At 44.8% G+C, this 12,075-nt stretch overlaps 1 protein-coding gene across 2 annotated transcripts in view; it reads left to right on the forward strand.

Annotated features, from left to right (window-relative positions):
* mdm4 (MDM4 regulator of p53) overlaps positions 1-11,864 on the forward strand; it is a 19,250-nt gene extending 7,386 nt beyond the window's left edge. Inside the window, exons 8-11 of one of the 2 annotated variants that reach the window (XM_084440875.1) lie at positions 380-540; positions 4,280-4,474; positions 6,844-6,912; positions 8,448-11,864. In XM_084440875.1, the coding sequence (XP_084297001.1) occupies positions 380-540; positions 4,280-4,474; positions 6,844-6,912; positions 8,448-9,002 (980 nt within the window). In that variant the 3' untranslated portion in view covers positions 9,003-11,864. The remainder of the gene's footprint in view (positions 1-379; positions 541-4,279; positions 4,475-6,843; positions 6,913-8,447) is intronic. The other variant, XM_084440876.1, reaches the window with a different exon arrangement.
* Positions 11,865-12,075: the final 211 nt, after the last annotated feature.

A 12,075-nucleotide genomic window follows, 5' to 3' on the forward strand; every position in this document is an offset into this window, starting at 1 on the left:
ACTGTTTGGAAAAGGGCAGGCACTTTCAAAAATGACTTGGCAGGTGGATTGAACTCCTCGCTATCGTCCCACCTAAACCCGCCACAGCTGTTTGTATTTCCTCTTAGAACGCTGATTGGCTAGATCGTTTTCCGATCTGACACAAACGGATCTCTATGGAGAGTATCCAGACTGATTTGCGAGAGAAACAGAATGTGATCTCGCGAGATCAGGATGGTCCCACGTGGCTCGTTCCAGACTGTTCTGGGCCTGGTTCAAACCAGTACACATTGAAAGGACTTGGCGGTGAACTAGTGGAAGTACCTCTAGTGTTCCAGGTGTCCTGCTGACGGTAAACCATACAGATCTGTCACGCCTCGACCTCTGACCCCCTCCCCAGACTCTCTGGACGGCCTGCCCAGGTCAGCCTGTAAACGGCCCAAGCTGGACGTCACTCTGGACGAGTGGGACCTCTCTGGCCTGCCCTGGTGGTTCCTGGGTAATCTCCGCAGTAACTACAGCCGCAGAAGCAACGGGTCCACAGACATCCACACTAACCAAGTAAGGAGGTGCCCCACACTATTATAATTACATCAGTCATTTAGCATTTGATCCCAAGTGACAATAATTGCATTTACAGTAACATACTGGAGGAAGTCAGTGTACTACTTCTCATCAGAACCCACAAGTGCATCTCCTTTCTAAACAAGTGACTTAAGAGCATCATCTAGTTCTGCAGCGCAAGTGCGCTCTGCAAAGTGCAAGAGCGGCAATATACAAATAAATTACTTCATAGTTCTACATTCATTTATCAGAATTATAATGAACTAGAAAATGGTGAGTGAGTTGCGTGTGGAGTATAGCACCGTGTAATGGGAATATCATATCCTCATTTAAAGTTGTATTAGGTGGGCTAGCTTGTAGAAGCTAGCTTGCAGAATCTAGCCCAACTTGGGATATTCCCACTATTTCTTTCTTTCTTATTCTAGTTCTTCCAAGTTTGTCTCCTTTATAACTTCTTCATACTTTGTGCTAGAAACTTCATTCAAACTTTAAAATGTTAACGATGTTTAGCTCTTTAACAGATGTATTCAGATTTTTGATATTTTTTATAGCTTTTTATTAATGTAACTTTTACTAGTTAATAATAGTAATTTTTGTGCCATTGAAACTGCTGGTGGAATGTTCATTCATTATGTTTTTAGAGTGGATCAGCGTTGAGTTCATAGTGGATCAGCGTTGAGTTCATAGTGGATCAGTGTTGAGTTCATAGTGGATCAGTGTTGAGTTCATAGTAGATCAGTGTTGAGTTCATAGTGGATCAGTGTTGAGTTCGTAGTGGATCAGTGTTGAGTTCGTAGTGGATCAGTGTTGAGTTCATAGGGGATCAGCGTTGAGTTCATAGGGGATCAGCGTTGAGTTCATAGTGGATCAGTGTTGAGTTCGTAGTGGATCAGTGTTGAGTTCATAGTGGATCAGTGTTGAGTTCATAGGGGATCAGCGTTGAGTTCATAGGGGATCAGCGTTGAGTTCATAGTGGATCAGTGTTCATAGTGGATCAGTGTTGAGTTCATAGTGGATCAGTGTTGAGTTCATAGTGGATCAGTGTTCATAGTGGATCAGTGTTGAGTTCATAGTAGATCAGTGTTGAGTTCATAGTGGATCAGTGTTGAGTTCATAGTGGATCAGTGTTGAGTTCATAGTGGATCAGTGTTGAGTTCATAGTGGATCAGCGTTGAGTTCATAGTGGATCAGCGTTGAGTTCATAGGGGATCAGCGTTGAGTTCATAGTGGATCAGTGTTCATAGTGGATCAGTGTTGAGTTCATAGTGGATCAGTGTTGAGTTCATAGTGGATCAGTGTTCAGTTCATAGTGGATCAGTGTTGAGTTCATAGTGGATCAGTGTTCATAGTGGATCAGTGTTCATAGTGGATCAGTGTTGAGTTCATAGTAGATCAGTGTTGAGTTCATAGTGGATCAGTGTTGAGTTCATAGTGGATCAGTGTTGAGTTCATAGTAGATCAGTGTTGAGTTCATAGTGGATCAGCGTTGAGTACATAGGGGATCAGCGTTGAGTTCATAGTGGATCAGTGTTGAGTTCATAGTAGATCAGTGTTGAGTTCATAGTGGATCAGTGTTGAGTTCATAGTGGATCAGCGTTGAGTTCATAGGGGATCAGTGTTGAGTTCATAGTGGATCAGCGTTGAGTTCATAGTGGATCAGTGTTGAGTTCATAGTGGATCAGTGTTCATAGTGGATCAGTGTTGAGTTCATAGTGGATCAGTGTTGAGTTCATAGTGGATCAGTGTTGAGTTCATAGTGGATCAGCGTTGAGTTCATAGTGGATCAGTGTTCATAGTGGATCAGTGTTGAGTTCATAGTGGATCAGTGTTGAGTTCATAGTGGATCAGCGTTGAGTTCATAGTGGATCAGTGTTGAGTTCATAGTGGATCAGTGTTCATAGTGGATCAGTGTTGAGTTCATAGTGGATCAGTGTTGAGTTCATAGTGGATCAGCGTTGAGTTCATAGTGGATCAGTGTTCATAGTGGATCAGTGTTGAGTTCATAGTGGATCAGTGTTGAGTTCATAGTGGATCAGTGTTCATAGTGGATCAGTGTTGAGTTCATAGTGGATCAGTGTTGAGTTCATAGTGGATCAGTGTTCATAGTGGATCAGTGTTGAGTTTGTGACGCACACTAAATATGTGTTCACAATTATAATTTAATTTACTTATTTGCTCATTGTCTATTGGGATACATCAATATCCATTGCTACCAGCAGGGGGAGTGGTGTGAGACTAGAGGGGGTATTGTCTGTCGTTGATTCTCTTCCGGCATTCATCTGCATGGCTGCTAAAGAGAAGTACAACGGCAGTCTGTCTCATCACTTTTATCCATTTCCATCCTTCTTATAGGTTGGTATAAGTTCACCAAGCATGGGTAGAATATTAGAAGAGACTATCATAATTATTCTGTGAGTGTGTAATAATTTGTAAGTGTAAAGATGCATGGTTAAAGATCTTCTGAAATAATCGCTAGCTAGCGAGATGGCGAACCCTGTACCTGCGAATCGAAGTAGCACACATCATTCAAGCTCCTATAGCTCTCTGTTTTATATCTCTGTCCAAATACCATTCCTATGTTATTTCGTTTATATTTCATGACTGTTAAAACGTTTGAAGGTGCCATAGTGTGCGCTAGCTCAGAGCTAACCCTACTAGAGTTTATCCTGTTAGCAATAGTAGCTTGCCATTCATCATTATGTGGTCAGTTTAGCTGTATGTAACTAGTAGCGCCGGTACAAGGTTCTGTAAAATGAGGTTCTGTAAAATGATATCTGAATAGGAGTTGTTACTTATGTCCGTGTTGACTATTTAATGATTTATGTACTTATTCTCTCTTTAGTTTAGCATTTATCCTGTTCTCAGTAGTATTGGTGTAGCTTTACCTGAAGTGTCAGGTGACTATCAGACAACATGTCTATAGGGATCTATTGAATGTGATTACATTAAGCTTTAAGTGAGGGATTATTAGTTTTATATGTGAAATAGGTGGATTATTCATATTGCGAATATTCTTGTGAATTCTGAGAGAACAAAGCACATTTCAGTCATATTTTATTACTGTGTCAGATTATACCATACACTGTTTCTTGAGCGAAGAAAAGAGAATATGAGGTCTGTATGCTGAGTGTATGTAATAAAGGGATTCATCTGCATGGCTGCTAAAGAGAAGTACAACGGCAGTCTGTCTCATCACTTTTATCCATTTCCATCCTTCTTATAGGATTGAACTGTTGCATGTCACCCCTAAGCCATAGGGACGTGTAACAAGTTCATAGTAGATCAGTGTTGAGTTCATAGCGGATCAGTGTTGAGTTCATAGCGGATCAGTGTTGAGTTCATAGTGGATCAGTGTTGAGTTCGTAGTGGATCAGTGTTGAGTTCATAGCGGATCAGTGTTGAGTTCGTAGTGGATCAGTGTTGAGTTCATAGTAGATCAGTGTTGAGTTCATAGCGGATCAGTGTTGAGTTCATAGCGGATCAGTGTTGAGTTCATAGCGGATCAGTGTTGAGTTCATAGTGGATCAGTGTTGAGTTCGTAGTGGATCAGTGTTGAGTTCATAGCGGATCAGTGTTGAGTTCATAGCGGATCAGTGTTGAGTTCGTAGTGGATCAGTGTTGAGTTCATAGTGGATCAGTGTTGAGTTCATAGTAGATCAGTGTTGAGTTCCTAGTGGATCAGTGTTGAGTTCATAGTGGATCAGTGTTGAGTCAGGCGTCCTGACTGAGCGCCCAGCTGTCCCCCGCCCAGGAGGAGGACACGGCCATCGTGTCGGACACCACCGACGACCTGTGGTTCCTGACGGAGGGCGAGAGTGAGCAGGTGAGCGTGGAGATGAAGGAGGCGGCGCTGGAGGAGGGCAGCGGGGGAGAGGGCGAGGCCCCGCCCGAGGACGACGAGGCCGGGGGGAAGGAGGAGAAGGCCGATGAGGTAGGACTGTGTGCTGCTCCTCTTACTGTGTTGAGCGTGTGGAATGTTCCAGAAATTATTCTAATCAGGAATAAATGAGTAGTCAAAATGCTGAGGTTCACCTTTGTAAGTCCAAAGCTAGTTATTATTCCAACAGTTACGAGTTTGCAAAGTCAGGCTTTTCTGTAAGGATACAGAAGTTCCACCAAAATGCAATGTTTATCCTCAAAACAGCATTATATCCACTGTGGGTACAACCCAAACTCCACTAACCAGTTATGAGAGGATCACCAGAGAGTAGGCCAGTTCATGGCCTTGGGAATCAGCTGCTAGGACATGCTGTAGAAGAGAGATGTAGAAATGGACAACCCCATTCCTTATTAACACTGGCTAAACGGATGATTTTACCAGGGATGAGGAAGAGTGTTCCTGTCAAAATGTTCTCACAAATCGTTGATGGTGTGTTTGTGTTGGTGTGTGTTCAGAGGGTTGATGTGTGTGTGTTGGTGTGTGTTCAGAGGGTTGATGTGTGTGTTGGTGTGTGTTCAGAGGGTTGATGGTGTGTGTGTGTTGGTGTGTGTTCAGAGGGTTGATGTGTGTGTTGGTCTGTGTTCAGAGGGTTGATGGTGTGTGTGTGTGTGTTCAGAGGGTTGATGTGTGTGTTGGTCTGTGTTCAGAGGGTTGATGGTGTGTGTGTTGGTGTGTGTTCAGAGGGTTGATGGTGTGTGTGTGTTGGTGTGTGTTCAGAGGGTTGGTGGTGTGTGTGTGTTGGTCTGTGTTCAGAGGGTTGATGGTGTGTGTGTGTTGGTCTGTGTTCAGAGGGTTGATGTGTGTGTTGGTGTGTGTTCAGAGGGTTGATGTGTGTGTGTTGGTGTGTGTTCAGAGGGTTGATGTGTGTGTTGGTGTGTGTTCAGAGGGTTGATGTGTGTGTGTTGGTGTGTGTTCAGAGGGTTGATGTGTGTGTTGGTGTGTGTTCAGAGGGTTGATGGTGTGTGTGTGTTGGTGTGTGTTCAGAGGCTTGATGTGTGTGTTGGTGTGTGTTCAGAGGGTTGATGTGTGTGTGTTGGTGTGTGTTCAGAGGGTTGATGGTGTGGGTGTGTGTTCAGAGGGTTGATGTGTGTGTGTTGGTGTGTGTTCAGAGGGTTGATGGTGTGGTGGTGTGTGTTCAGAGGGTTGATGTGTGTGTTGGTCTGTGTTCAGAGGGTTGATGGTGTGTTGGTGTGTGTTCAGAGGGTTGGTGTGTGTGTGTTGGTGTGTGTTCAGAGGGTTGATGTGTGTGTGTTGGTGTGTGTTCAGAGGGTTGATGTGTGTGTGGTGGTGTGTGTTCAGAGGGTTGATGGTGTGTGTGTGTTGGTGTGTGTTCAGAGGGTTGATGGTGTGTTGGTGTGTGTTCAGAGGGTTGGTGTGTGTGTGTTGGTGTGTGTTCAGAGGGTTGATGTGTGTGTGTTGGTGTGTGTTCAGAGGGTTGATGGTGTGTTGGTGTGTGTTCAGAGGGTTGGTGTGTGTGTGGTGGTGTGTGTTCAGAGGGTTGATGGTGTGTGTGTGGGTGTGTGTTCAGAGGGTTGATGTGTGTGTGTTGGTGTGTGTTCAGAGGGTTGATGGTGTGTGTGTGGTGGTGTGTGTTCAGAGGGTTGATGGTGTGGTGGTGTGTGTTCAGAGGGTTGGTGTGTGTGTGTGTTGGTGTGTGTTCAGAGGGTTGATGTGTGTTGGTGTGTGTTCAGAGGGTTGATGGTGTGTGTTGGTGTGTGTTCAGAGGGTTGATGGTGTGTGTTGGTGTGTGTTCAGAGGGTTGATGGTGTGTGTGTTGGTGTGTGTTCAGAGGGTTGATGGTGTGTGTTGGTGTGTGTTCAGAGGGTTGATGGTGTGTGTGTGTTGGTGTGTGTTCAGAGGGTTGATGGTGTGTGTGTGTTGGTGTGTGTTCAGAGGGTTGATGGTGTGTGTGTGGTGGTGTGTGTTCAGAGGGTTGATGGTGTGTGTGGTGGTGTGTGTTCAGAGGGTTGATGGTGTGTGTGTGTTGGTGTGTGTTCAGAGGGTTGGTGTGTGTGTTGGTGTGTGTTCAGAGGGTTGATGTGTGTGTGGTGGTGTGTGTTCAGAGGGTTGATGTGTGTGTTGGTGTGTGTTCAGAGGGTTGATGGTGTGTGTGTTGGTGTGTGTTCAGAGGGTTGATGGTGTGTGTGTGGTGTGTGTTCAGAGGGTTGGTGGTGTGTGTGTGGTGTGTGTTCAGAGGGTTGATGGTGTGTGTGTGTTGGTCTGTGTTCAGAGGGTTGATGTGTGTGTTGGTGTGTGTTCAGAGGGTTGATGGTGTGTGTTGGTGTGTGTTCAGAGGGTTGATGGTGTGTGTTGGTGTGTGTTCAGAGGGTTGATGTGTGTGTGTGTTGGTGTGTGTTCAGATGCAGGAGGAGCCAGATGAGGATTCCCAGTGTCTGAGTGACGACACTGATACAGAGATCTCCACACAGGTCTGTTCTCTCTCTCTCTCTCTCTCTCTCTCTCTCTCTCTCTCACACACACACACACACATTCATACTTAATTATAACAACAAAGAAACAACAAATCAGAATAGGGCTGCCCCCTGAAAGTTGACGCGTCGAAGCATCAGTCGGAGACCCTTAAGTCGACAGAGATTCTTTAAGTCGATTTCTGCTCCACTGTCAAGGACTAGGAGGTGGACTAAGATCAAGGACAGGCCAATCATTGGTTTTAGACCTAGGCTATTACCGTAGCTATTCGTTGGGCTGTAAAAGAGGAGTTAAGACTGATATAGCAGAGGGAAGAAGGCAGGGAGCCCCTCTCCCCTCCGCTAAGCGTCTAGCCTAGCCTAGCCTAGCATAGCCTAGCCTACTATGCGCCAGCAATCACGTGCATTTCCCAAATGGAATATCACACTGCTTTCCTAAATCAATCCTCTTGTATATCCAATGGTAAAAATAGGGTCTCCCATAGACAGCTTGAGCTCTAACGTCTGTGAAAATGCTTTAGTTTGGCCAAAACATTTCCTTGTTGACTGCTGCCCAACTATGAACCGATTCGCGTAAGCATTCAAATGCGCAGTTGAGGAGACTATCGTCAAATTGCCCAACCCTAATGTAGGATATGTGAAACTGTATAAAAACATGGGGGCATCCGAAGTAGATGGACAATGATTCATGTTTAACAAGAAAACAGGTGTATTTTATTGTGCAGCCTGCAATTTTGAGTGTAAAGTTTCACAGCTCTCCCGACTCCGGCGGTCTCCCCTCAGCCTAGACATATGGGGGGGACGAATCTCCCGACATGTCACAAAATGGATATGAAGACAAAATGTTTAAGATATTGATAACCTGTCTATTAATTATCTCGATTATTAGTGGTCCAAACTATGGACAATGCAAGAAAGAGGGATGGGCTGCACTTGAAACAAGCTTTCAAACACATTCGGAGGCAGCGGAGAGGATTTAGCGGAGCGGAAATATGAGCAAGGCTAATCATTTATTTTGAAACTTTATTCTACTTTTTTGTTCAACGGAAAATAATAAACACCAATCAAGGTAAAATAGCCCAATAAAGGCTATTCAAGCATAACCTAAATGGACGAAAGTTCGTTCAGAAAAAGATTGAACAAAATGAAGCATCCCTCCATCTTATTCCACAAACCGATAGCCAGGCTATTCTAGCTTTAAAATGCTGTAATTATGTAACTGTCATTCTCGTTGATTTCAAATACCCTAGCCTACTCAGAAATGTGCCTTGGCAACAATTGATTGTTTCTATAGGCTACCAATATAGGCCTAACCAAAATAATCACGGAAACTTGATGTCAAGTGATTTTCTGATAGCCAGGAGAAAGAGAAAAAACACATCGACGATTCGACGCGTCGCTTTGAACACCAAGTCTGAGTCGAATCACAAAATCCTGAGTCGAAGACGGCCCTAAATCAGAAGGATCAGTGAGAGATGTCTGTCTCCAACCTGCCTGTCAGTCTGATCTGTAACGTGTCCTCTCCCCCCCTCCAGGATGCCTGGCAGTGTTCAGAGTGTAAGAAGTTCAACTCTCCTCTCCAGCGCTACTGCGTGCGCTGCTGGGCCCTGCGCAAGAACTGGTACAAAGACGTCCCCCGCCTCGCCCACTCCCTCTCCGTCCCCGACATCCCAGCATGCACCTCCCTGGGCCGGCACGACGACGAGGAGGACAGCGATGCCGGCGTGGATGTGCCGGACTGTGTCCGGGCGGTGTCGGACCCCGTCATCCTGCCCTCCTCCCTCCCCGCTAACCCGCCGCCCGCTTCCGGGGCAGGGCCAGGGAAGGGCAAGGGGCCTCGGGCGCGCGGCGCCGCCGCTGGGCCCAGGGAGGAGGAGAGCCTGGGGATGGAGGTGGAGGCGCGGCCAGAGGACCTGCTGGAGCCCTGTAAGCTGTGCCGGGTCCGGCCGCGCAACGGGAACATCATCCACGGACACACGGCCCACCTGCTCACCTGCTTCCCCTGCGCCAGGAAGCTGCACAAGTTCCACGCGCCCTGCCCTGGCTGTGGTCAGATCATCCAGAGGGTCATCAAGATCTTCATCCTCTGAGAGATGCACACGCACACACACACACACACACACACACACACACACACACACACACACACAGATCATCCAGAGGGTCATCAAGATCTTCATCCTCTGAGAGACGCACACACACACACACACACACACACACACACACAGTAGACACACACACACAGAGAAAAGTATAGAAACACAGACATGGACAGACAGAACCTGCATCTCACACATCTCTTATTTCTCTCAGCATTTCACAGAGACGTTCATAACATATCTTTCAGTATTTATTTGTTTGTTGAAGGGCCAAGGGTTAAAGGTAAAGGTGTAAAGGTGAACACCCTGCTGTTCTCTGATGAGGAAGATCAACCAATGAACGCTTTTATTTTGGTCTGTGTTCCGAGTGCCCGGATCTTACGCCCTGCCAGGTCTAGTGATGCATCTCATCCATGCTGTCATCCACCCAAACCACAAGAGATCTCATCCATGCTCATCCACCCAAACCACAAGAGATCTCTCCCAAGTCTGGGGTTTTCAGAGACTTGGGTTTTCTGTTCAAAACTATATTCAAATGTGACCAAGTCCAGTTCTCTGTTCTCTTCAAATACTAGTAGTAGCTATGGGAACGTATCATCTGCATAAATACAGAAATAGCAGTATGAAGAGGATCTTCTAAATGCCACAAAAGAGTTATGTTTCTTTGATTTTATGAATATTTAAACCTTAATAAATATTAATCTTCTATATGAATTAATGTTCATATTTGCCAAGCTGCAGATGATCTTCCCACCATTGTAGTGTGGTGGTTTGGTCAGAGAGCTGTGTTTGAGATGGACAGACCATAATAAGACTGTTATTCCTTCCTTGGTTATGAAGTGATCGTCATGGTTCCCCTCCTTAAAGGTGCTACATGTGAAAGATGTGTTACTTCAGATCTATATTAGCAAATGAGCTGGGTTCAATCTGCAGGGTTGATGAAGTGAAGCCAGAGTATTTCCTGGCTGCATATGTTGTTGTTTGTCGTGTTGAACTTTCCTGGCATGTGCATTCACTTCAATAACCCAGAACACTTAACCCAGTTCATTAGAACAACCAAGAACCTAGTTCATTACAACAACCAAGAACCTAGTTCATTACAACAACCAAGAACCTAGTTCATTAGAACAACCAAGAACCTAGTTCATTACAACAACCAAGAAACAACAATATGAAGAAACAACAAACATCTAACATGAAGCAGATTTAAATTCCTAGAAGGGAGCAATTAATTCCACTTAATTCCTCTTGAAGGATTTTTTATTTATTTTATTTATGTTTTATTTTGACCTGTTCAAATTGATAATATTGAATAAGGAGCATATACAGAGTTGAGATAAGCAAGCAATCTTTCAACTGTTGTGTTTAAACTCAGTGGGCCAGGTCTGAATGGAGGGTATGGGACACGGGATGGAGGGATGGAGGAACACAGCACTTGAGCTCGTCAATGCAGACCTGGGACCAGTTTAGACCTGTTAAAGAGGGAATGGACTAATTATAATTGATTAAGCCTGGTTAACTAAATGTCTTTGTTTCTAGCAAGTTTTATCTTGCCTTAAATTTACGGAAGTAAAATGTGTTCCCTCACTTCAAGAAAACCAGTGAATATTTATGAAGGTGACAATAGTCAGCACAGTTTTGAAAGCGTTACACTGCCAAATGTAATGAATGGAAATATTTGTTTTGTTTTGCTATTGACATTGTTTGTTTTTTTAAATGTAGATTTGCATCTAATTTTTTGTTTTATATGGTGCAAAATGTAGCATTGTTGTTCTTTCTTCATAGCTTAAATCTGCAGGGCTGGTGAAGTGGTGTCAAGGAATTTCTTTACTGCATATGATGTTTCTAGCGATGGTATTGCATGTTGAGCAGTAATACAGAACCAAAATGCAATATGAAGAAACAGCCAAACGCGTACATCTTACCCACTAGTAGCTTTAAGAGGGTTAGGGTCTAATTAGGGATTAATTTGTGTGTTTTTGTTCACGGACCGTTCGGTGCTGTTCCAAGGTTTGTTTTCCTGGTGGCACTTTGAACAGCTGTGTAAAGGTTATTTAAGGAAAGGTTGTTTCTTTCCTTCCATCTGGCTGGTTTACAGCAGGGATGTCCCGCCTTCTGCCCTGGCTCAGATGAGCTGCTCTCCACCTGCACCTCTCTTCTCCGCCACCAGGTGGCGATGCGGAACGGTTCAACATTTTGGAACGAGCTCAAAGCATGGCTCATTACAGCAGGCCTGAGATCAGCCCTGGCCGGTGAGAGAGTTACAGAGCCAGGATAGACGAGCTCAAAGCATGGCTCATTACAGCAGGCCTGAGATCAGCCCTGGGCCAGTGAGAGAGTTATATTAGCAGTGAGAGAGTTATATTAGCAGTGAGAGAGTTACAGAGCCAGGATAGACGAGCTCAAAGCATGGCTCATTACAGCAGGCCTGAGATCAGCGCTGGGCCAGTGAGAGAGTTATATTAGCAGTGAGAGAGTTACAGAGCCAGGACAGACGAGCGCAAAGCATGGCTCATTACAGCAGGCCTGAGATCAGCGCTGGGCCAGTGAGAGAGTTACAGAGCCAGGACAGACGAGCTCAAAGCATGGCTCATTACAGCAGGCCTGAGATCAGCGCTGGGCCAGTGAGAGAGTTACAGAGCCAGGATAGACGAGCTGCCTCGCATTCCCACATCCTGACATTGTTTCAAATCATAGTGGCCTAACCTCCAGATTAATGGTAGTCCACATGTCAGAATATTGCTTAAAATTTAATTAGAATATTATTGCTTAAAATTTAATTAGAATATTAATATCTGCTAAATTGAAAATTAATATCTGCTAAATTGAAATGCTAATGATGTTTAGCTTTATCCTGTGTGTCACTATAGGACTTGAATAAAGTAATGAGTATTTGTTACCGTATTTGCAGTGATCTATTCCAGCGTTTGCTGGTGATATAACATGGTATGGCTGCGCTCAAACACACATGTGATGAACAGTATCTGCAGTGTGGAGACTAAAGAATAAGTCATTGTACGAGCGCCCAGCTGTCCTGTGTCCTCTCCTTCACGACAGGACTGGA

Source organism: Borostomias antarcticus (genome assembly GCF_949987555.1).
Source record: "Borostomias antarcticus genome assembly, chromosome: 7".
Classification (NCBI taxonomy): domain Eukaryota; kingdom Metazoa; phylum Chordata; class Actinopteri; order Stomiiformes; family Stomiidae; genus Borostomias; species Borostomias antarcticus.